The sequence below is a fragment of the Scyliorhinus canicula genome, chromosome 13 (assembly GCF_902713615.1).
Source record: "Scyliorhinus canicula chromosome 13, sScyCan1.1, whole genome shotgun sequence".
Lineage (NCBI taxonomy): Eukaryota > Metazoa > Chordata > Chondrichthyes > Carcharhiniformes > Scyliorhinidae > Scyliorhinus > Scyliorhinus canicula.
Genome location: NC_052158.1, coordinates 82,496,205 through 82,522,540, shown reverse-complemented (window position 1 = coordinate 82,522,540; position 26,336 = coordinate 82,496,205). Strand labels below are relative to the sequence as shown.

Sequence of the window (26,336 nt, the reverse complement as noted above, 5' to 3'; positions counted from 1 at the left end):
CCACCTTGAGTTCTCCATTCAGATACTTGGGTACTGGCATGTATCTAACTATCTGGTTAGCCTGCCCATACACTTCTTTGCTGAATTGAGATAATGATCTTCTGGTGAATAGTTTGACTAGTGTAACTTTCTTTGATGATCCTGATGCCTCTAAGAGGTTCCTAATTATATTCTGGGAACTCTGGGCTGCTGTGTTCCATGCAACATGACCTCATTTGGCCTCAGAGTCCCCAAGCAAACGCCGGTTAGTACTGGTCTCCATAAGAGAGCAGGTGATTTGGCACTTGGTGGGGGTGGGTCTCGGTCTCGCAGGAGATCGGGGCACCTAGGAGGCTGGGCTCTGGGCAGGGTGATACTCTGGCACTCCCAATTCCATCTGGACACCCTGGCAGTACTATCCTTGTGGCACTTCCAGGCCAGCAGGGATACTGCCAAGCTGGCGGTGCCCACACCGGGGATCGGGCCCAGGGTCCTCTGCTTGTATGTGGTGGGGTGCAGGGAGCTTGAGGACCTCCCAACAGGTGAATTGGAGTTTTGGGGAGTCCAGGGTCATGTTGAGGGGAGAGGGGTCGAGTGATTAGGGCACAATTTAAAAATAGCTCCGCTCCTGAGTGCAGGAAATGACGCTTAGTGTGGCCTCAGGCGGTTTTGCCAGTCGGGGTTCGGAAAGGAAACAAAAATGCCATTCGATAGCGGGGCCGTTAGTGCCGGGAGTGACTCCGCTAATCCCGCCCAGTACAGCCTGTCTTTTTTTTAGTTAAATTGCACCCATCATCACTAAAAAAAAAAAAGTTTTTAAAGAAGGCAAATGGCAGCATGGTGGCAGTGTTTAGCACTGCTACATGACAGCGCCAGGGACCCTGGTTCGATTCCAATCTCTGGTGACTATCTGTGGAGTTTGAATGTTGTTTGTGTGGGTATCCTCCGGGTGCTTTGTGTTCATTGTACAGTCCAAAGATGTGCAGGTTAGGTGGATTGGCCACGATAAATTGGCCCTTAGTGTACAAAAGGCTAGGTGGGGTACTGGGTTACGGGGATAGGGTGGGGGTGTAGACCTAGGCAGGGTGCTCTTTCAGAGGGTTGGTGCAGAGTCAATGGGCCAAATGGCCTCCTTCGGCACTGTAGTGTTTCTATGATTTGAATTGCTTATTCTTTAACTTTGGTCTAAAAATTTAGAACCTAAAAAATATCTATAGAGTTTCATTCACAGTTGTGCCAATGTGTGTTTGCTGAAAGTCAGTCTTATCCAGTAGCCTGAATCTTTAAATCTAGTAAATTTCCCTCAGTTTCGTAGTTGCAGGATACATTCTAACGTGTGGTCCCTGATGTTCGACAAAGTGTTTCGGGTGAGGATGAACCAGCGTTTTTAAAGGTTCATCGTAGCTTTCTTGCTTTTGTATTCTATGGGCAGTAGTTTTTTTTTTTGCTGAGTGTGGCAGTGGGCAGGGAAAGTGGCGTTGAGGCCACCAGAAACAATAGCGACATTCTCCACTGTATGGCCAGGAACTTTGGAGAAACGTTGAAGGAGTGTGTCACCCGACTTCAAACACTGATTGAGCTCTCCCCACCAGAAAGCTAATAAAGATCAAGGCGGCCTTTCTAAAGGCTGCCCGATGTACAAAAGTTAAAAGAGCATCTCTTGCAAACCCCCGCCCCACAGTGCCCCTGATACTTCCCCCTCGTGTGGTGGGGAGAGGGTTTTTGCATTGAGACAATACATGTACGAGGTATTTGAAAAAAAGGGTTAAGATGGAGGAAAAGGGTCACAGTCTAAAGTTGTTGAACTCGGTGTTGAGTCCTGAGAGCTGTGATGTTCCTAATCGGAAGATTGGTTAGGATTGCTTTTCTCAACCAAAACGAGGAGGTCTCACCCTCTACGTTCTGGGAGGCACTGAAGGCCGTGATTAGAGGAGAGATCACAGCCTACAAGGCAAGCAGAGATAGGGAAGAGAGGGTGGCCAAGCAACACCTGGTGGACTCCATCCAGGAAGTCGACAGAAAATACTCCGAGGCCGCGACTGTCGAGCTGCTGGTGGAGAGAAAAACGTGATGGAATGTGGATCATACAGACCCATTTCACCACTGAACATGGATGCGAAAATGCCTGCAGAGGTCCTGGCCAAAAGGCTGGAGGACTGTGTACCAGAGGTGATCACAGAGGATCAAACGGGCTTTCTCAAGGGTAGGTAGCTCACAGTGATCATCAGGCGGCTGGTGAACGTAATAATGACCCCCCCCCCCCCCCCCCCCCCCCCCTTCCTGGGGAGAGAACACCAGAGTTGATCATCTCCCTGGACGCAGAAAAAGACTTTGACAGAGTCAAATGGAAATACCTCCTCGAGGTACTGGAACGGTTTGGGCTAGGAACGGGGTTCACCGCCCGGGTGAGGCTCCTGTGCAACGCTCCCAAAGCGAGCGTCCGAACTAACACCACCAGCTCTGAGTACTTCCAGCTGCAGAGAGGAACAGGACAAGGCTGCCCCCTGTCCCCACTCTTTGTTCGCGCTAGCGATTGAACCCCTGGCGATAGCCATGCGGGACCCGAAAAGCTGGAAGGGAATCCGGAGAGGAGACAGAGAGCACAGAGTCTCACTCTATGCAGATGACCTGCTCCTCTATGTCTCGAAGCCACAGGAGGGACTGAAGGCAATACTACAAATACTGAAAGAGTTTGGAACCTTCTCGGGCTACAAACTTAACCTGGGCAAAAGCAAGGCATTCACAGTGAACCCAAACGGGGAAGGGAGAGAGCTGGAGGGGCTCCCGTTCAAAACGGCCCAGAACAGATTCCGTTACCTGGGGATCCAGGTAGCCAGAGACTGGACACAGATCCACAAGTGGAACCTGACCAGCCTGGTGGAGGAAGTAAGAAGAGACCTTCAACAGTGGGGCTCACTCCCACTCTCCCTGTCGGGGAGAGTGCAGACAATCAAGATGAACGTACTGCCAAGGTTCCCCTCCCTGTTTAGATCCATCCCGATTTTCATCCCCAAGGCCTTTTTCCAAAATATAGGCAGTTTAATAATGGCGTTTGTGTGTGGGGGTGGGGGGGGGGGGGGGGTAAGAACCTGAGAATTCCCAAACAGACACTGCAAAGCGGGAAAATCAAAGGGGGCTTGGCCTTACCAAACCTACAATACTACCACTGGGCGGCAACGGCAGAAAGAGTGAGGCGATGGGTACAAGAACCCGACACAGATTGGGTACAAATGGAGGAGGCATCCTGTAAAGGAACGACCCTCCGAGCCCTGGCCACAGCAGCACTCCCAGCCCCCTCAACAAGATACACAACGAGCCCAGTGGTAGCGGTCACGCTGAGAACGTAGACCCAGCTGAGACAACGCTTCGGGATAACTAAAATGTCTCCCATATGCGGCAATCACAGATTCCCCCCAGGATGCTGGATACCACCTTCAAAAGATCGGGACGGGGGCACATTGACGGTCGGGGACTTCCACGTGGGGCACAGACTGGCGACACGAGACAAACTGACGAGGAAGTGGAGGTGAGCAAAAGGACCGGAAATGAGACGCCTCCAAATAAAACCCTTCCTCTGCAAAGAGACAGTAGGGTATCCCGGGGCCCCAGAAAACGCACTACTAGAGGACCTGATAGCCACAAGCAATGAGAAGAGCGGGGGCTATGTGGGAAAATATACGGACAGCTACTGGATAGAGTCCGGACTCCACTGGACGAGACCAGATAAAAATGGGAGAATGAACTGGGGACAGAGGTAGGATGGTGACTCTGGAGCGAAGCACTGAGCAGGGTGAACGCCACGTCCTCCTGCGCAAGGCTAAGCCTAATGCAGCTCAAAGTGGTGCACAGAGCGCACCTGACCAGAACCCGAATGAGCAGGTTCTTCTCGTAGCTGGAGGGCAAATGTGAGCGGTGCCAGAGGTGCCCGACCAACCACCCACATGTTTTGGGCTTGCCCCAAGCTTGCTGGGTTCTGGACAGCCTTCTCTGAGGCAATGTCCAGGGTTGTGGGGGTGAGGGTGAAGCCATGCCCAATAGGCAAATTACAACACTCGGGACTCAACTTGCAAGTTCATTGACTTTACACTGTGACCTTTGTCCTCCATCGTATATCTATTTTTTGATCTCCCAAATATTTATTGTCTGAATGTAAAAACCTTCCTTTGACACTTGACCTAACGACAAGCAGGGGCAGCAGGGTAGCATGGTGGTTAGCATAAATGCTTCACAGCTCCAGGGTCCCAGGTTCGATTCCCGGCTGGGTCACTGTCTGTGTGGAGTCTGCACGTCCTCCCCCTGTGTGCGTGGGTTTCCTCCGGGTGCTCCGTTTTCCTCCCACAGTCCAAAGATGTGCGGGTTAGGTGGATTGGCCATGCTAAATTGCCCGTAGTGTCCTAATAAAAGTAAGGTTAAGGGGGGGTTGTTGGGTTACGGGTATAGGGTGGATACGTGGGTTTGAGTAGGGCGATCATGGCTCGGCACAACATTGAGGGCCGAAGGGCCTGTTCTGTGCTGTACTATTCTATGACAGTGAAGGAATGACAATATATTTCCAAGTCAGGATAGTGAGTGACTTGGAGGGGAATGTCCAGGTGGGCTGCTCCAGTCTGCTGCTTTTTTCCTACTAGATGGCAGTTTGGAAGATTCTGTTTGAGGAGCCTTGATGAGTTCCTGCAATGCATCTTGTAGATGATACACACTGCTGCCACAGTGTATTGATGGTGGAGGAAGTGCATGTTTGTGGAAGGGGTGCCAATCAAGCGGGCTGCTTTGTATAGTCAAGACATTTTTCATGGGTTGAAGCAAGACCCATGCTTATGTGAAGAACTCATTCTTGTCATAATGGTTAGATGTACTTTACATTGCTGTACTAATATTTACAGAGTGATTACACCAATCAAGTCCAGCGCAACAGGTTGAATGATGAAAATATACAATATGTCAGCCACAGTTTATCACGCATGGACATTTCTGAAAGGAAACCAAGTTCAATAAATTTGGTGAAGACAAATGAACCAAACGTGCAAATAATCTCTGATATACCAAAGGTAGGGAACTCATTAATGATTTCAACAATTGTTTGAGTGATGTATTTGTAAATTGTGCAATTATGTTCTCGTCCTAACAACCCTCTCCTAAATAAAGTGTCAAATGGTGAGCACTGTTGCTTCATAGCGCCAGGGTCCCGGGTTCGATTCCTGCTTGGATCACTGTTTCTGAGGAGTCTGCATGTTCTCCCCGTGTCTGCATGGGTTTCCTCCGGGTGCTCCGGTTTCCTCCCACAAGTCCCAAAGACATGCTTACTAGATGAATTGAACATTCTGAAATCTCTAGGTGCCTAAAATCTCCCCTGCTTCAAATCTTAAAGGTTTCGGCCTTCACCACCAAACCCGGCAGCAGATTCTTGACACCCATCACTCTCTGGGTGAAGAAGGCCTTTCTAATCATGTCCCCTCTAATCCTTCTACCAATCACTTTAAATCTGTGGCCCCTGGTAATTGACCTCTCCATTAGTGGAAAGTAGGCATTCTTATCTGCCCTATCTAGGCCCCTCATAATCCTGTCATCCTCAGTTAAGTCACCAATTATCTTTTTATATCCATTATCTTTCCACTCTTTTTGATCAAGAGAATTTGCTATTCTCCAGTTCTCTGGATCACGCCTGCATCCAAGGAGGATTGGAAGATTATGACCAGTATCTCTGCAATTTCCACACTTGTTTTCCTTGACATATCCTCAAGAAACATTACTTCTGATCTAGCATGAAAAGGCCACAGATTGTAACTTTGCTACAAAAGGCCATTTCTCATGGTTTAACACAGTGGGCTTACTGGGCTAAATCGCTGGCTTTTAAAGCAGACCAAGGCAGGCCAGCAGCACGGTTCAATTCCCGTACCAGCCTCCCTAACAGGCGCCGGAATGTGGCAACTTGGGCTTTTCACAGTAACTTCATTGAAGCCTACTCGTGACAATAAGTGATTTTCATTTCATTTCTTTCGGAAGCCATGATTCACTGCTTGGTGTCAACAATTCCACTCGCTTGTCGCAATGTGGCATAAATTCCAGGTTCCACAGTATGGATCCGATCATAAATACCTCTGAAAACATAGAGGGTAGGGAACTGGTCATAATATGTTTATATTAAAATAAATCCTGTTGTGGTGGAAATTCACTGTATATACTGTTACTTTTCTTTGGTTTTTAAACCCAGTTCACTAATAATTTAAACTTTATTGGGCTGAAATTTCATGCGATTTGTTCATGCAAAGGAATGCTGGAAATCAGCCCCTTCCGATATTGCTAATACAAGAAGCTGCAGGCACTATCCTGCCTGTGATAATTTTCAGATGCGGTAATTCCTGGAACACTTGTTGGACATGCAGTTTAATTGCTGTAAATGTCTAACATGTGTAGTAAATTTCTATGGTTCTGATTGGGAGAGGACAAGGTAGTGAGAGCTGACAATGGATAGGGCACAGTTACAGTGGGCTGAATGGTTTCCTTCTATACTATCTATTTCAGTGGTGTGTTTTTTAAAAAAAAAAGGTCCTGCTACTTAATGGTTCAGGGCTTGCATTTAAATGCCATGATGATCATTTGCTGAGAGGAAAGCTTCCAAGGGCAGGAGGTGGTGCAAGTGAGGGAGCTGTAGTGAGGTTGTATTTGTGGTCCGATGGGTGGTGAGGATAGGGAACAAGAGGTCTGAAGTTCTGTACCAGTGATTGAAGTACGTTTAGAGGGGATGTGCAAGGCAGGTTTTTTTTATTCAAAGTTGGTGAGTACCTGGATGCATTGCCAGGGGAGGCTGTGGAAGCAGATACATTAACAGTGTTCAAAAGGCATCTTGGCAAACATATGGATAGGATGAGTATAGATGGATATGACACAAGGAAGTGCTGAGGGTTTTGGCAAAGGTTGGTATCATGAACTGGTGCAGGCTTGGCGGGCCGAAGGGATTGTTCCTGTGCTGAATTGTTCTTTGTTCTAAATTGAAATGAAATGAAAATCGCTTATTGTCACGAGTAGGCTTCAATGAAGTTACTGTGGAAAGCCCCTAGTCGCCACATTCCGGCGCCTGTCCGGGGAGGCTGGTACGGGAATCGAACCGTGCTGCTGGCCTGCTTGGTCTGCTTTAAAAGCCAGCGATTTAGCCTGGTGAGCTAAACAAGTTGCCATAGTCCCAGATAGGGCTTTCTCCTTTGAGGGGGAGAGCTGACTGGTGGTTATTTAACCTGAGGATCAATCACCACACATCAGGCGAGGGACAAAGGTTAGAATGTGGAGCCTTTATATGTTGCCGGGAATTGAACCCACACTGTTGGCCTTTCTCTGTATCACAAACTAGCTGTTCAACCAACTTAGCTAAAGACACCCAGTGACTAGAAATTGGTTTGGCAGAAAGATCAAAGCATTCAGTTTGTTGTTAGCAGGATGAGAGTTTGCCTAATCTTACTTATAATAATAATAATAATAATAATAATAATAATAATAATAATAATAATCTTCATTAGTGTCACAAGTAGGCTTACATTAACACTGCAATGATGTTACTGTGAAAAGCCCTAGTCGCCTGTTCAGGTACACAGAGGGCGAATTCAGAATGTCCAATTCACCGAACAAGCACCGGCTGGATTCTCCAATTGCCAACGGCGAAATCGTATTCGGCAATTTGTCAGAGAATCTGTTTTGACGCCCAAATCGGGGGCGGCACTCTCTTTCGGATGCTCCGTCCCCTCCAAAACGGCATCATCGCTGAGTACGCCGCACGCCTCAGGACGTCACCTGAAGTCCCTCCCCGATGCTCTGCCCCCGATGGGCCGACTTCCCGATGGCGTGGATCACTTGTGGTCTGAGGTTTCGTCAACCTCGCGCATCGGCTGCGGACTGTGTCCAGCGCCATCACAGTCGCCGTGTGTGGGATGAGGGGGTGGTGGTGTGGGGAGCCGTTGTGCTGTCCTGCCCTTGGGGGCTTCGGCGAGGGCTGGTGAGGGCGTCACAGGGGGGCACTATCTGGCACCCCATCACCGGGGTGTATTTGCTCAAAGAACAAATAAAAATGACATTCCCTAGCCCTCTCCAGCTACAGAAGAATAACTAAAGCCCAACACCCTTACGATAGGGGGTGGCACAGTAGTTAGCACTGCTGCCTCATAACACCAGAGACCCGGGTTTGATTCCAACCTTGGGTGGTGTTGCAGTGTTATGGGGATAGGGCTGGGAAGTGGGCCGAGGTAGGGTGTTCTTTCGGAGGGGTTGGTGCAGACCCGATGTGCTGAATGGCCTCATGCACTGTAAAGTTTCTATGAAATAACATTGTATTCCATTCAATCAAATTCAACCAAATACTTAAACTCCCCCTGGGGGCCATATATTCCCCATACTGTTACCTTGACCACTACAAGCCCCCTGACAACCGTAGCACAGCCCCTTTAATCCCAAATATACAACAGACACAAACTACTCGAGGGTAGGTAGCTCACAGTGAACACCAGGCGGCTGCTGAACATAATAATGACCCCCCCACTCTCCTTGGGGAGAGAACACCAGAGGTGATCGTCTCCCTGGATGCAGAAAAAGACTTTGACAGAGTCAAATGGAAATACCTCCTCGAGGTACTGGAATGGTTTGGGCTAGGAGCAGGGTTCACCGCCCGGGTGAGGCTCCTGTGCAACGCTCCCAAAGCGAGCGTCCGAACTAACACCACCAGCTCTGAATACTTCCAGCTGCAGAGAGGAACAAGACAGGGCTGCCCCCTGTCCCCACTCTTTGTCCGCGCTAGCGATCGAACCCCTGGCGATAGCCCTGCGGGACCCGAAAAGCTGGAAGGGAATCCGGAGAGGGGACAGAGAGCACAGAGTCTCACTCTATGCAGATGACCTGCTCCTCTATGTCTCGAAGCCACAGGAGGGACTGAAGGCAATACTACAAATACTGAAAGAGTTTGGAACCTTCTCGGGTGACAAACTTAACCTGGGCAAAAGCAAGGCATTCCCAGTGAACCCAAACGGGGAAGGGAGAGAGCTGGAGGGGCTCCCGTTCAAAACGGCCCAGAACAGATTCCGTTACCTGGGGATCCAGGTAGCCAGAGACTGGACACAGATCCACAAGTGGAACCTGACCAGCCTGGTGGAGGAAGTAAGAAGAGACCTTCAACAGTGGGGCTCACTCCCACTCTCCCTGTCGGGGAGAGTGAAGACAATCAAGATGAACGTACTGCCAAGGTTCCCCTCCCTGTTTAGATCCATCCCGATTTTCATCCCCAAGGCCTTTTTCCAAAATATAGGCAGTTTAATAATGGCGTTTGTGTGTGGGGGTGGGGGGGGGGGGGGGTAAGAACCTGAGAATTCCCAAACAGACACTGCTAAGCGGGAAAATCAAAGGGGGCTTGGCCTTACCAAACCTACAATACTACCACTGGGCGGCAACGGCAGAAAGAGTGAGGGGATGGGTACAAGAACCCGACACAGATTGGGTACAAATGGAGGAGGCATCCTGTAAAGGAACGACCCTCCGAGCCCTGGCCACAGCAGCACTCCCAGCCCCCTCAACAAGATACACAACGAGCCCAGTGGTAGCGGTCACGCTGAGAACGTAGACCCAGCTGAGACAACGCTTCGGGATAACTAAAATGTCTCCCATATGCGGCACTCACAGATTCCCCCCAGGATGCTGGATACCACCTTCAAAAGATCGGGACGGGGGCACATTGACGGTCGGGGACTTCCACGTGGGGCACAGACTGGCGACACGAGACAAACTGACGAGGAAGTGGAGGTGAGCAAAAGGACCGGAAATGAGACGCCTCCAAATAAAACCCTTCCTCTGCAAAGAGACAGTAGGGTATCCCGGGGCCCCAGAAAACGCACTACTAGAGGACCTGATAGCCACAAGCAACGAGAAGAGCGGGGGCTATGTGGGAAAATATACGGACAGCTACTGGATAGAGTCCGGACTCCACTGGACGAGACCAGATAAAAATGGGAGAATGAACTGGGGACAGAGGTAGGATGGTGACTCTGGAGCGAAGCACTGAGCAGGGTGAACTCCACCTCCTCCTGCGCAAGGCTAAGCCTAATGCAGCTCAAAGTGGTGCACAGAGCGCACCTGACCAGAACCCGAATGAGCAGGTTCTTCTCGTAGCTGGAGGACAAATGTGAGCGATGCCAGAGGTGCCCGACCAACCACCCACATGTTTTGGGCTTGCCCCAAGCTTGCTGGGTTCTGGACAGCCTTCTCCGAGGCAATGTCCAGGGTTGTGGGGGTGAGGGTGAAGCCATGCCCAATAGGCAAATTACAACACTCGGGACTCAACTTGCAAGTTCATTGACTTTACACTGTGACCTTTGTCCTCCATCGTATATCTATTTTTTGATCTCCCAAATATTTATTGTCTGAATGTAAAAACCTTCCTTTGACACTTGACCTAACGACAGTGAAGGAATGACAATATATTTCCAAGTCAGGATAGTGAGTGACTTGGAGGGGAATGTCCAGGCGGGCTGCTCCAGTCTGCTGCTTTTTTCCTACTAGATGGCAGTTTGGAAGATTCTGTTTGAGGAGCCTTGATGAGTTCCTGCAATGCATCTTGTAGATGATACACACTGCTGCCACAGTGTATTGATGGTATGGAAGTGCATGTTTGTGGAAGGGGTGCCAATCAAGCGGGCTGCTTTGTATAGTCAAGACATTTTTCATGGGTTGAAGCAAGACCCATGCTTATGTGAAGAACTCATTCTTGTCATAATGGTTAGATGTACTTTACATTGCTGTACTAATATTTACAGAGTGATTACACCAATCAAGTCCAGCGCAACAGGTTGAATGATGAAAATATACAATATGTCAGCCACAGTTTATCACGCATGGACATTTCTGAAAGGAAACCAAGTTCAATAAATTTGGTGAAGACAAATGAACCAAACATGCAAATAATCTCTGATATACCAAAGGTAGGGAACTCATTAATGATTTTAACAATTGTTTGAGTGATGTATTTGTAAATTGTGCAATTATGTTCTCGTCCTAACAACCCTCTCCTAAATAAAGTGTCAAATGGTGAGCACTGTTGCTTCATAGCGCCAGGGTCCCGGGTTCGATTCCTGCTTGGATCACTGTTTCTGAGGAGTCTGCATGTTCTCCCGTGTCTGCATGGGTTTCCTCCGGGTGCTCCGGTTTCCTCCCACAAGTCCCAAAGACATGCTTACTAGATGAATTGAACATTCTGAAATCTCTAGGTGCCTAAAATCTCCCCTGCTTCAAATCTTAAAGGTTTCGGCCTTCACCACCAAACCAGGCAGCAGATTCTTGACACCCATCACTCTCTGGGTGAAGAAGGCCCTTCTAATCATGTCCCCTCTAATCCTTCTACCAATCACTTTAAATCTGTGGCCCCTGGTAATTGACCTCTCCATTAGTGGAAAGTAGGCATTCTTATCTGCCCTATCTAGGCCCCTCATAATCCTGTCATCCTCAGTTAAGTCACCAATTATCTTTTTATATCCATTATCTTTCCACTCTTTTTGATCAAGAGAATTTGCTATTCTCCAGTTCTCTGGATCACGCCTGCATCCAAGGAGGATTGGAAGATTATGACCAGTATCTCTGCAATTTCCACACTTGTTTTCCTTGACATATCCTCAAGAAACATTACTTCTGATCTAGCATGAAAAGGCCACAGATTGTAACTTTGCTACAAAAGGCCATTTCTCATGGTTTAACACAGTGGGCTTACTGGGCTAAATCGCTGGCTTTTAAAGCAGACCAAGGCAGGCCAGCAGCACGGTTCAATTCCCGTACCAGCCTCCCTAACAGGCGCCGGAATGTGGCAACTTGGGCTTTTCACAGTAACTTCATTGAAGCCTACTCGTGACAATAAGCGATTTTCATTTCATTTCTTTCGGAAGCCATGATTCACTGCTTGGGGTCAACAATTCCACTCGCTTGTCGCAATGTGGCATAAATTCCAGGTTCCACAGTATGGATCCGATCATAAATACCTCTGAAAACATAGAGGGTAGGGAACTGGTCATAATATGTTTATATTAAAATAAATCCTGTTGTGGTGGAAATTCACTATATACTGTTACTTTTCTTTGGTTTTTAAACCCAGTTCACTAATAAGTTAAACTTTATTGGGCTGAAATTCCATGCGATCTGTTCATGCAAAGGAATGCTGGAAATCAGCCCCTTCCGATATTGCTAATACAAGAAGCTGCAGGCACTATCCTGCCTGTGATAATTTTCAGATGCGGTAATTCCTGGAACACTTGTTGGACATGCAGTTTAATTGCTGTAAATGTCTAACATGTGTAGTAAATTTCTATGGTTCTGATTGGGAGAGGACAAGGTAGTGAGAGCTGACAATGGATAGGGCACAGTTACAGTGGGCTGAATGGTTTCCTTCTATACTATCTATTTCAGTGGTGTGTTTTTTAAAAAAAAAAAGGTCCTGCTACTTAATGGTTCAGGGCTTGCATTTAAATGCCATGATGATCATTTGCTGAGAGGAAAGCTTCCAAGGGCAGGAGGTGGTGCAAGTGAGGGAGCTGTAGTGAGGTTGTATTTGTGGTCCGATGGGTGGTGAGGGTAGGGAACAAGAGGTCTGAAGTTCTGTACCAGTGATTGAAGTACGTTTAGAGGGGATGTGCAAGGCAGGTTTTTTTTATTTAAAGTTGGTGAGTACCTGGAATGCATTGCCAGGGGAGGCTGTGGAAGCATATACATTAACAGTGTTCAAAAGGTATCTTGGCAAACATATGGATAGGATGAGTATAGATGGATACGACACAAGGAAGTGCTGAGGGTTTTGGCAAAGGTTGGTATCATGAACTGGTGCAGGCTTGGCGGCCCGAAGGGATTGTTCCTGTGCTGAATTGTTCTTTGTTCTAAATTGAAATGAAATGAAAATCGCTACAATTGTCACGAGTAGGCTTCAATGAAGTTACTGTGAAAAGCCCCTAGTCGCCACATTCCGGCGCCTGTCCGGGGAGGCTGGTACGGGAATCGAACCGTGCTGCTGGCCTGCTTGGTCTGCTTTAAAAGCCAGCGATTTTTAGCCTGGTGAGCTAAACAAGTTGCCATAGTCCCAGATAGGGCTTTCTCCTTTGAGGGGGAGAGCTGACTGGTGGTTATTTAACCTGAGGATCAATCACCACACATTAGGCGAGGGACAAAGGTTAGAATGTGGAGCCTTCATATGTTGCCAGGAATTGAACCCACACTGTTGGCCTTTCTCTGTATCACAAACTAGCTGTTCAACCAACTTAGCTAAAGACACCCAGTGACTAGAAATTGGTTTGGCAGAAAGATCAAAGCATTCAGTTTGTTGTTAGCAGGATGAGAGTTTGCCTAATCTTACTTATAATAATAATAATCTTCATTAGTGTCACAAGTAGGCTTACATTAACACTGCAATGATGTTACTGTGAAAAGCCCTAGTCGCCTGTTCAGGTACACAGAGGGCGAATTCAGAATGTCCAATTCACTGAACAAGCACCGGCTGGATTCTCCAATTGCCAACGGCAAAATCGTATTCGGCAATTTGTCAGAGAATCTGTTTTGACGCCCAAATCGGGGGCGGCACTCTCTTTCGGATGCTCTGTCCCCTCCAAAATGGCATCATCGCTGAGTACGCCGCACGCCTCAGGACGTCACCTGAAGGCCTTCCCCGATGCTTGCCCCCGATGGGCCGACTTCCCGATGGCGTGGATCACTTGTGGTCTGAGGTTTCGTCAACCTCGCGCATCGGCTGCGGACTGTGTCCAGCGCCATCACAGTCGCCGTGTGTGGGATGAGGGGGTGGTGGTGTGGGGAGCCGTTGCGCTGTCCTGCCCCTGGGGGCTTCGGCGAGGGCTGGTGAGGGCGTCACAGGGGGGCACTATCTGGCACCCCATCACCGGGGTGTATTTGCTCAAAGAACAAATAAAAATGACATTCCCTAGCCCGCTCCAGCTACAGAAGAAAAACTAAAGCCCAACACCCTTACGATAGGGGGTGGCACAGTAGTTAGCACTGCTGCCTCATAACACCAGAGACCCGGGTTTGATTCCAACCTTGGGTGGTGTTGCAGGGTTATGGGGATAGGGCTGGGAAGTGGGCCGAGGTAGGGTGTTCTTTCGGAGGGGTTGGTGCAGACCCGATGTGCTGAATGGCCTCATGCACTGTAAAGTTTCTATGAAATAACATTGTATTCCATTCAATCAAATTCAACCAAATACTTAAACTCCCCCTGGGGGCCATATATTCCCCATACTGTTACCTTGACCACTACAAGCCCCCTGACAACCGTAGCACAGCCCCTTTAATCCCAAATATACAACAGACACAAACTACAAACACATCTCAAACCAACCCCTCCGAACCACCCCCATTAAAGTCCCAATCAAATCCATTTAATCAAGTCCAACTCTATGCTTCTTGACAAAAGCCTCCGCGTCCTCCAGCATACTGACAGAATTATCTTTCGACCAAAAAGTGACTCTCCGCCTCGCCCAGTGAACCACCAAACCTGACTCCATTCCTGAATAGCGCTGACTTTACCTTAGAAAAGCCACACTCCACTTCGGCAACTCTGCTCCAACATCTTGGCGTATCTTGATGATGTTTCTTTCCCACCTCCGGACCCGATTCACTTTGGCCAATTGAAGGACTCGCTCCTTCTCCTGGAAGTTGTGGAATCCAATAATCACTGCCCATGGTGGTTCATTCGCCTGAGGCTTTACCCGGAGTACTCGGTGGGCCCGTTTTAACTCTGAAGGGGACAATCGACCGTCTCCACGCCCCACATCCCCCTCAAATGTTCGGCAAACATCTGAGAAAAGTAATCAGTCGGCTTCGGACCCTCCACTCTCTCCAGCAACCCCACGATTCTGAGGTTCTGTCATCTCGATCTTCTCCAAGTCACCCACCTTTGCCCCCAGAGTTTTGTTCCTTCCCGTCCACAAGCAACATCTCAGCTTCCAATCAGATGATTCAATCTCCATGCTGCGACAAGGCCGCCTCCACACCCTTCAGCACCTCTCCATGCTCCTTCTCCGCCTCAGGGGTTTTTTCCAGCTTCTCCCGAATCAGACCAAGTGCCTCCTCAATTGACCGCTTATGGGTTTCCATCATCACCCTGCCCTGCATCTCAAAAAGCTTTGCAAACTGTTTATCAAACTTCTGCACCATCACCCCAGTCAGTCTTTCCACCGTGATATGAGCAGCCCCATCCAAGGCCGGGGCCGCCGCCTTTCCTCCTGCTGAGCTTTACAGACTTTCTGGCTCTGTTGAAGGATTACCCCCCTGTAATCTTCTTGCCACCAACTTTCTTCATAAATGTCAACGTATTTTTTGTGACACATTCCTTTTCCCACACGATAGGCCAGTTCTGATAACCCAAATCCCTGGGACCTGGGTTAGAAAGTCCAAAAAACAAAGAACTAGGCGGGAGATAACTTGTGTGCGACCTTCTCCTACCTGTCGCCACCAGAAGTCCTCCACAGTGGAACTAACATGAGAGAAATGTCTTCTGGAAAGTCCAACCCAAAATGTATAATCAAAACACATTTCCTGGGGTAAAGCTCGATTCCAGAAGTGAGATAAGTGTGAATGGACAATATTTTTAAATGTACTTATTGATTTATAAAATTATCTTCACCATTACATGTTTGGTGTTTGTGAAGAACCGATTTTTGTCGTACGAGTTAAGTGTGCTTTCCATTGCTGTGCTGATTCTCACTGAGGGACTGCACAAGTCAAGTCAGGAGGAGTGGGCTGATTACTAAAGAAGTACGATACCCTCAAGTTAACAGAAAACAAAAGGCGTGATTTAAAGGGGAAAAAGCAGAGTGCTGTTTTGGGCACGTTAGAGCAGGTGCCGAGAACGACCCCAGTACTAAACGGGACTGCTTTTTTGGCTTCGAGGAATGCATGCCAAGGCCGCAATTACCTCATTCTCTGAGGAGATCGGGGGGGGGGCCCATTCTCTCGACACCCTCCCCACCCCCCACTGCCGCCTCCGGACCCCCACAACGTACCGATTCGGGGGTTCTCAAACCCCCCCACCTGAAAAGGGGAGGTCACCACCGGACCTGACCCTATCCCTGGCATCCAGGCACCGGCACCTGGCAGTGCCACCCAGATACCTTGGCAGTGCCATCCGGGAGCCCTGACAATGCGAGGGGGGCACAGTCAGGGTTCTCGGGTGGCAATTCCAAGGTTTCCAGGTTGCAGAGCCAGAGTGCCACCCTGTCCACGGCCTAATCACCTGGGGGCCTATGATGGCCTGGGAGAAACCCCTCCCCCAAGGTATCCGAGGTGTGGAAATTCGATCCCGGACCTTGGGAGTGTTGGGTGCAAACATATTTAGGTGAGGCTAACTGTTCCCACAAATATGTAGGTCTGGATCATGCCCAGTGAGGGCGAGATCAAGATCGCGACCTCTCACGAGATCTTGTTAGATCTCACGAGGCATTCGCGTGTTGCAGCGATATTTTTAAAAAATATATTTTTATTCTCCTTTTTCACATTTTCATCATATTTACAACAATAAATGATTAACAATAGCTACAAATACAATGACAATACCCCAGCTAACAATCCCCTTATCCCACCCACCCTCAAACAGCTCCCAACATTTTGAATACAAAACAATGAAAAAGAATCCTCATTAACTTATACATTCCAAATCCCATCCCCCCCCCCCCCCCCCCCACCCACAATGTTCGATGTCATCCAATTCATGAAAATGCATGATGACCAAGGCCCATGAGTTGTAAAATCCTTCCATCCTCCCCCTGGACTCGAACTTTACTTTTTCGAGTGTTTAGAACTCCAGCAGGTCTCCCCGCCGCACAGGGCGGAGAAGCCAATCTCCACCCCAGCAGAAACCGCCTTTGGGCGATTAGAGAGGCTAAGGCTACGACATCTGCCTCCACACCCGCTTCCAACCCTGGCCGATCCAACACCCCGAATATGGCTTCTCGGGGACCTGGTTCGAGTCTCGCGTGCACCACCTTTTGAGATTTCCCTCAAGACCTCCCTCCAATACCCTTCCAGTTTTGGGCAGCACCAAAACATATGAACGTGATTTGCGCCCACCCCCCACAGCGTTCACAAACATCCAACACCCCCTCAAAAAGTCGGCTCATCCTAGACCTTCTGAGGTGCGTTCCATACACCGCCTTCAACTGGATCAGCCCCAACCTCACGCCGAAATTTAATGCATTCACCCTCCGTAGCACCTCACACCACAACCCTTCCTCCATGCTTTCCTCCAACTCTTCCTCCCACTTCGCCATAATACAATCCAGTGATACCTGGGGCGGGATTCTCCGACCCTCCATGCCGAAATCACGCTCGGCACGGGGGCGGAGAATTACCCAAAATAGGCTCCCACGCCGGCACGCGATTCTCCGGCGACCGGAGAATCGCCGCCATTCGCGCGCGTGGGCAATCGCGCGGCGGCGGTCGGGGGCCGTTGGAAAAGGCCCCCCCGGTGATCTTCCGTGATCGACCGGCCGAGTTCCCGCTGGCGTGGTTCTAATATGGTTTCACCCGGTGGGAACTGGGACTCGCAGCTGATGTGGGCGTTATGGTGGGTTGGGGGGGGGGGGGGGGGATCGGACACCGCACGCGGTCTGTACAGCAGGGCCCTACCGGCAGCAGAGCTGCGGGACTGCTAGCCCCCTGGAAAACAGGGAATCACCTCCGACTTTTGAGGAAAAGGTTTGGAGTGATTCTCGCCCGTTTTCCGACGGACGGGGGGACTTAGTCCCCCGAAGGGAGAATCCCGCCCCTTATATTCTTCCAGAATAACCCTATAAATCGCTGACACCACCCTTTCTCCAATCTCCCCGCCGTCAATATCTCTTCCAACAGTGTGGGGGCCGGTTCAATCGGAAAGCTTCTCCTTCCTGGCAAAATTTCAGATCTGCATATACCTAAACATCCCCCCCCTGCTCAATCCTAACCCAACCCATTTTTCTCCCCCAGCTCCTCCAATTTAGTAAACCGGCAGAAACACATGCTTTAATACCCTAACTACCCTCTCCTCCCATCTCCGAAAACTACCATCCCACTTCCCTGGCTCAAATCTCTATGATTCCCTCGAATCGGCATTTCCCTTGACCCCGCCCACAACCTAAAGTGCTGGCGCAACTGCCTCCAGATCTTGAGCATCGCCACTACCACCGGACTCCCTGAGTATTTCCCTGGGGCCATCGGGAGCGGCGCTGTTACCAACGACCTCTGCCCCGACTCCATCCACTTTGTCGCAGCGAGATTTAACGGCCTCATCGCATCACCGAGTTGGGTACGACAAGGCTGTTCAATCATGCCTAAGATGTTTTAAACATGGACCTTTCTGAAAGGAATCCAAGTTTCATACCTTAAGACCATAAGACATAGAAGCAGAATGAGGCCACTCGGCCCATCGAGTCTGCTCTGCCGTTCAATCATGGCTGATATTTTCTCATCCCCATTATCCTGCCTTTTCCCCATAACCCCTGACCCCCTTATTAATCAGGAACCTATCTGTCTCTGTCTTAAAGACATTCAGTGATTTGGCCTCCACAGCCTTCGGCGGCATAGAATTCCACAGATTCACCACCCTCTGGCTGAAGAAATTTCTCCTCATCTTTGTTTTAAAGGATCGTCGCTTTAGTCTGAGATTGTGTCCTCTGCTTCCAGTTTTTCCTGCAAGTGGAAACATCCCCTCCACTTTCACTCTTTCCAGGCATCGCAGTATCTTGTAAGTTTCAATAAACTCATCCCTCTAAACTCCAACGAATATAGACCCAGAGTCCTCAACCATTCCTCATACAAGCTCTTCATTCCAGGGATCATTCTTGTGAACCTCCTCTGGACCCTTTCCTAGGCCAGTACATCCTTCCTTAGATATGGGGCCCAAAACTGCTCACAATACTCCAAATGGGGTCTGATCAGAGCCTTATATAGCCTCAGAAGTACATCCCAGGTCTTGTACTCTTGACATGAATGCAAACATTGCATTTGCCTTCCTAATTGCCGACTGAACCCGCACGTTAACCTTAAGAGAATCGTGAACAAGGACTCCCAAGTCCCTTTGTGCTTCTGATTTCCTAAGCATTTCCCCATTTAGAAAATAGTCTATGCCTCCATTTCTCCTTCTAAAGTGCATAACCTCACACTTTTCCACATTGTATTCCATCAGCCACTTCTTTGCCCACTCTCTTAGCCTGTCCAAGTCCTTCTGCAGCCCGCCTGCTTCCTCAATACTACCTGTCCCTCCACAGATCTTTTTATCATCTGCAAACTTTTCTTTTTAACAAACAGTTTTATTGAGGTATTTTTGGCATTGTAAACAGTAACGATATACATTTGTGTGCAAATATCAATTACAAAAACATAGTGCAAATAACAACTCCTCTCTCGCAAATAGACCCGCCTATTCTTCCCCCCCCACTCTACACTATTCTACCCCCCCAGCTGACGATTAATTCTCCACGAAGAAGTCGATAAATGGTTTCCACCTCTGGGCGAACCCCGATAGTGATCCTCGTAAGGCGAACTTGATTTTTTCCAAGCCGAGAAAGCTTGCCATGTCCGACAGCCATACTTCGGTCTTTGGGGGCTTTGAGTCCCTCCAGGCCAACAGTATTTGTCGCTGGGCTACCAGGGAAGCAAAGGCCAAAACGTCGGCCTCTATCCCCTCCTGAACTCCCGGGTCCTCCGAAACCCCAAAAATTGCCACCTCTAGACTCATCGTCACCCTTGTTTTCAGCACCCGGGATATGACGTCCGTAAATCCCTGCCAGTACCTCCTGAGTTTTGGACACGCCCAGAACATGTGGACATCGTTCGCTGTTCCTCCCGCACATCTAGCACACTTGTCCTCCAGCCCAAAGAATTTACTCATCCGGCCCGGTGGACGACCTTGAACTGAATCAGGCTGAGCCTGGCACATGTTGCGGTTGCGTTTACCCTCCTCAGAGCGTCTGCCCATACGCCTCCCTCCAACTCCCCACCAAGCTCCTCCCACTTAAGTTTCAGTTCCTCGGTCCCTGTGTCCTCTGCTCCCATAAGCTCCTTATAAATATCCGAGACTCTCCCCTCTCCTACCTTTCCCCGGAAACTACCCTGTCCTTGATCCCAGGATGATTTTATTGATCCTTTTAAAGAAGGACCGTGGAATGAAAATAGGGAGACACTGAAAAATAAACAGGAATCTTGGGAGGATCGTCATCTTCACCGTCTGCACTCTCCCCGCTAGTGACAGCGGGAGCGCATCCCATCTCCGAAACTCACTCCTCATTTGCTCCACCAGCCTAGACAAGTTCAGTTTATGCATCTTGCTCCAGTCCCGTGCCATTTGTATCCCTAAATACCTGAAACTGTCCCCAACCAGCCTAAACGGCAGCTCCCTCAGCCGACCCTCCTGACCCTGCACCACAAACATCTCGCTCTTCGCCATGTTCAATTTGTACCCCGAAAACCGGCCAATTTCCATAATCCCATCCATCCCTGCCACTGGATCCAACACGTATAAAAGCAGGTCATCCGCGTAGAGTGAGACTCCATCCCCTTACCGCTCTCAGAGCAATTGCCAGCGGTTCTATGGCCAACGCAAACAGCAATGGAGAGAGGGGACATCCCTGTTTTGTCCCACGATATAATCTAAAATATTTGGATGTCATCCTGTTCGTCCTTACACTCGCCTCCGGGGCCTGATATGGCAGTCTGACCCAGTTCACAAAGCCTTCCCCGAACCCAAACTGTCCCAGCACCTACCATAGATGGTCCAACTCAACCCGGTCGAAAGCCTTTTCGGCATCCACTGCCACCACTACCTCCACCTCTCTGCCCTCATAATCACATTAAGCAGTCTTTTTAGGTTGGCTATCAGCTGCCTGCCCTTTACAAACCCAGTTTGGTCCTCCACAATCATGTCTGGTACACAGTCTTCGATTCTGAACGCCAGGATCTTGGCCAGCAGTTTAGCGTCGACATTAATCAGGGAGATTGGCCTACTGGACCCACAGACCTCCGGATCCTTATCCCGTTTTAATATCAGCGAGATAGTGGCTTGCGACATCATCGGAGGTAGCACCCCGTTATCCCTCGCCTCGTTAGACGCCCTAACCACCACCGGCCCCACTATCCCCGAGAACCTTTTGTAGAATTCAACTGGATACCCGTCCGGCCCCGGGGCTTTACCCGACTGCGTGACCTTCAGACCCCCCATTACTTCTTCAGCTCTAATCGGAGCCCCCATCCCCCTGCCCACCTTTGGGAAGGTCAGCCATTTAAGAAGCGCCTCATCCCCTCCGGCCCCGTGGGGGGTTCCGAGGTATACAGCTTGCTGTAAAAGTCCCTGAATATCTTGTTCAGACCTGCCGGGTCTCCCACCCGGTTCCCTGCCCCGTCCACTACCGTCCATCTCCTTGGCCACCTCCTTCTTCCTAAGTTGCTGTGCAATCATTCTGCTGGCTTTCTCCCCATACTCATACACCGTGCCGCTGGCCTTTCTGAGCTGCTCTACGGCCTTCCCTGTGGATAGCACCCCCACCTCCGCCTGCAGTCTCCGTCGTTCCCTAAGTAGCTCTGCCTCCGCAACTCCGCATATTCCCTATCCATCCGTATCATCTCCTTAACCAGTCTGTCCATCTCCGCCCTGTCCGTTCTGTCCCTAAGGGCTCGGATTGAGATCAGTTCCCCTCTTCCCACCGCCTTCAGTGCCTCCCAGAGCACCGCTGCTGAGACTTCCCCTGTATCGTTGACCTGCAGGTAGTCCTGCATGCATTTCCCCACTCTCTCACACACCCTCTCCTCTGCCAACAATCTCACCTCTAACCTCCATTGTGGGCGCTGGAAGCTTTCTTTGCAGACCTGCAGGTCGACCCAATGTGGAGCATGGTCCGAAATAATGATCGCTAAGTATTCTGTATCCTTCACCCCCTCCAGGAAGTCCGTGCTCATATTAAAGAAGTCAATACAAGAATAAACCTTGTGAACGTGTGAATAGAACAAGAACTCCTTCCCCGTCGGCTGACTGACTCTCCAGGGGTCTAAACCCCCCATTTGCTTCATAAACCCCCTCGGTTCTCTTGCCATTGCCGGGACCCTGCCCGTTCTGGAGCACGACCGGTCCAGGTCGGGGTCGAGGACTGTACTAAAGCCCCACCCATAATCAACTTGTGCAAATCCAAGTCGGGAATTTTCCACTGCAACCTCTTGATGAAATCTACATCATCCCAGTTTGGAGCGTAAACATTCACTAGGACCACCCTCATCGCCTCAAGTTACCCCGGACCATGAAAAATCTGCCACCCCCATTTGCAACTGTGCTGTCCGCCTCAAATTGAACCCGTTTGTTAATCATGATCGCGACCCCTCTGGTCTTAGCGTCAAGCCCCGAATGGAAGACCTGGCTAGTCCAGCCCTTCCGTAATCTAATCTGGTCCGCCACTTTCAAGTGTGTCTCCTGTAGCATCATTAAATCCGCCTTCAGAGCCTGTAAATGCACGAACACACGTGCCCTCTTGACCGGCCCGTTTAACCCTCGAACATTCCAGGTGATCAGCCTGGTTGGAGGGCACCTTGCCCCCACCCTACGCCGATCAACCATCCCCCTTCTTGGGCCCACCCCTAGCCCATGTGCCGCGCCTCCCCGGTCTGTCTCTTGGCAGCTCCGACTCCTGTTACCTGGTTCAGTTCCCTCCCTCCTCAGCAGATCAACATCCCCCCCCCCCCCCCCCCCCCCCCCCCCCCTCCAGCAACAACCCCCTGTAACCCGACCCCTGCCATATACTGGCTGTGTACACACTCCCCACCTCGTTCCTGTTGACTAGCTCACACCAGCTAGCCTGGTGGCTCTCAACTCTGGCGCCACTCTGTCTCCCACCTATTGTTCCCCCACTCCCCTCCCCCTCGCTCATCAACACCACTTCCCCAGAACATCCCTGTTCGAGCAATCGCTCTGGGACAGATACAAAAAAGAAAACAAACAAAGAACAAAGCTCGCCGCCACAATAGTGCAATTCAAGCTGTGTAATGCGGTGGGCGCCACCACCCTCCCCCTCCAAACATTAAAATGAAAAATAGCAAAAAGAACCCGTAAAGCCCCCCAGCACCCAATAACTTTAACTCCCGTTGTCTCCTGACAAAGCTTCCATACACAAGAGGATACAGAAAACAAAAAAAACCCCCGAATTTTAAATAAAAGAACGTGCCGAACACAATCACTAAACCGAAGGGCAATCTGAGAAAAAATTTAAACGTCCCTTGAATGACTCTAACTTGAGTCCATGGGTCCTCGGTTCGGCACCAGTCCATGTCCCTTAGCGAAGTCCATCGCTTCCTCAGGGTCGTCAAAATAGTGTTGCTGTTCCGATATGTGACCGAAGGACGCGCCGGAAAAAGTAGACCGAACTTGACCTTTTTGAACAGAATCTCTTTAATTTGTCTGTAGGCTTCCCTCCTTCTGGCCACCTCCTGTCTCAGATCCTGGTAGATATGCAGGACACTGTTATTCCATGAGCAGCTCTTTGTGTTCTTGGCCCACTGTAGAATCCGCCCCTTGTCCACAAACCTATGGAACCTGACCATCGTCTGGGGAACCCACCCCCTCGCGGCTGCCTCATCTGCATTCTGTGTGCCCTGTCCAGCTCCAACGGACGCGGGAAGAAATCATCCCCCACCAGCTTCTGCAGCATGTCTGCCACATATGCCGTGGCATCCACTCCCTTGGCTCCCTCCGGAGGGCAGTGATTCTTAGGTTCTGCCGGCGAGACCTGTTTTCCAGGTCCTCCAGCTTGTCCATCAGCCTTGTTTGTTGCTCCTTCAACTTTCTAATTTCCACGTCTGCTGCCGTTTGGAAATCCGCCTGCTCCTCCACTGTCTTCTCCAGTGCCTGGTCCTTCTTATCCTGCACGCCCAGCCTCTGGTCCAGTCGCTCCACCGCTTTCTGGAGCAGTTCCAGATTATCCCGCTTCAGTGCTGCGAAGCTCTCCTTCATGACCTTCAGCATGTTGTCCAGTGCTGGGGGGGGTGGGGTGGGGGTGGTGGGGGTGGGGGGGTCGGGTGGGGTTGGGGTGGGGTGGGAGGGGGGTAGCCATACTGATTAGCTTGAGGACAAAGCTTACAGCAACAAGGACGATCACGGACCCAGGGGACGGTCAGCGGTGTTCTTGAAGGGGCTCCGATAGTTCTTGTAAATGTGTACGTTCCCAACTGGGACAACACAGATTTCATTAAAAAGACCATGGTGGAAATTCCTGACATTGACAGACACTGACTGATCATGGGAGGTGACTTCAACTGTGTACAGGACCCACTGATAGACCGATCGAGCCACAGATTGGGGAAAAGGACAGGCATGGCCAGAGAACTGGGCGCATTCATGGAACAGATGGAGGCAGAGGACCCATGGTGGTTCCATCATCCTGGTGAGAAGGAGTTCTCGTTCTTTTCGGCGGTGCACAAAGTATACTCACAGATAGAGTTCTTGTGGTGGGAAAATCGGTGTCATCTACCAGAAAACATCACAAAAGCCATAGGCGAGTACGTTACTGACAACCAAAACGGGTAAGTTTCACCTTTCACGTTCTGGAAGGCACTGAAGACTGTGATTAGCAGAGAGATTCTAGCCTACGAACACGTAGAGACAGGGAAGAGAGGGTGGCCAGGCAACAACTGATCTACTCCATCCTGGAGGTTGACAGAAAGTACTGACCAAAGAGCTTCTGGCGGAGAGAAAAAAAGCTTCAAATGGACTTTAACTGGCTATCCACCAGGAAAGCAGTGCATCAACTCCGCCAGACATGGGGACCTTTTATGAACACGGAGAAAAGGCTAGCTGCTCACTGGCTCAACAGCTGAGAAAGCAGGCAGCCACGAGGGAAATAGCGCAGGGAAGAATAGCAGAGGCAGACTGGTAGCTGAACCAAAAGAGGCCAATTTGAGGCCTTCTACTGAGGACTGTACACCTCCGAAGCCCCACGATGGGGGCACAGGGATGAAATGGTTCCTCGATGGAATGGACCCTCACAAGGCAAACTTTAGCTTCTCCAGCCTGAGAAATCCCGCCATGTCACTGACCCAAGCCTCCACGCTTGGGGGATTTGCGTCCCTCCACATTAACAAGAGCCTTCTCCGGGCTACCAAGGAGGCAAAGGTCAGGACTCTGGTCTCTTTCGACTCCTGCACTCCCGGATCATCCAAAACCCCAAATATCGCTATCCCCCAACTCGGTTTTACCTGAGTGTCCAAGACTTTGGATATAGCCTTTGCAAAGCCCCTCCAACATTCCGTAAGTGCCGGGCATGCCCAGAACATATGGGCATGATTAGCTGGGCTCCCTGAACACCTCACACACCTGTCCTCTACCCCCAAAAACTTACTCATTCTCGCCCCTGTCAAATGTGCCCGATGCGCCACTTTAAACTGAATCAGGCTAAGCCTGGCGCAAGGTGAGGAGGAATTGACCCTGCCCAGGGCGTCAGCCCACAGGCCCTCATCCAGCTCCTCACCCAGCTCCTCCTCCCACTTGCCCTTCAGCTTTTCCACTGAGATCTCCTCCGCCGCCTGCAGCTCCTGGTATATTTCCGATATCTTGCCATCCCCAACCCACATGCCCGAGACCACCCTATCCTCTATCCTCCGGGCAGGCAGCCGTGGGAATTCCCGCACCTGCTTTTTCACGAATGCCGGAACCTGCATGTACCTAAAGGTATTCCCTGGGGTTAGCCAAAATTTCTCTTCCAGCGCCCTCTGACTGGCAAAGATACCATCAATAAACAAGACCCTCATTCTTTTGATTCCCGCCATATGCCAACTTAGGAACCCACCATCTATCCTACCTGGAACGAACCTATGATTGTTCCGTATCGGGGTCCAAACTGAGGCCCCACCTGCCCCCTATGCCATCTCCACTGCCCCCTGACCCTCAATGTCACCGCCACCACCGGGCTCATGGTGTACTGCGTCGGCGGAAGCGGCAACGGTGCCGTCACCAGTGCCCCCAAGCTAGTGCTTATACAGGACGACACTTCTCGCCATTTCCACGCTGCCCCCTCTCCCTCCGTTACCCACTTCCGAATCATAGACACATTCGCTGCCCAGTAATAGCTGCACAAGTTCAGCAGTGCCAACCCACCTTCCTCCCGACTGCGCTCCAAAAACAGTCTCTTATTTGCCCACACAAATCCGGTAATACTCCTATTTACCCGCTTAAAGAAGGACTTGGGGATGAGCATAGGCAGGCACTGGAAGGCGAACGGGAACCTAGGGAGAACCGTCATTTTTAGTGACTGCACCCTACCCGCCAGGGAGAGTGGCAACACATCCCACCTCCTAAAGTCCTCCTCCATCTGATCCACTAGGCGCGCTAAATTGAGCTT

The 26,336-nt window shown here is 50.1% G+C and overlaps 1 protein-coding gene across 6 annotated transcripts in view; it reads left to right on the top strand.

Moving 5' to 3' along the window:
• Positions 1-26,336, top strand: part of LOC119976425 (ubl carboxyl-terminal hydrolase 18-like) — a 129,597-nt gene that overhangs the window by 4,070 nt on the left and 99,191 nt on the right. For 4 of the 6 annotated variants that reach the window (XM_038816956.1, XM_038816954.1, XM_038816955.1 and 1 more), the window contains exons 2-4: positions 4,863-5,027; positions 9,634-9,753; positions 10,764-10,928. In XM_038816956.1, the coding sequence (XP_038672884.1) occupies positions 4,863-5,027; positions 9,634-9,753; positions 10,764-10,928 (450 nt within the window). The remainder of the gene's footprint in view (positions 1-4,862; positions 5,028-9,633; positions 9,754-10,763; positions 10,929-26,336) is intronic. The other 2 variants (XM_038816957.1, XM_038816958.1) reach the window with 2 other exon arrangements.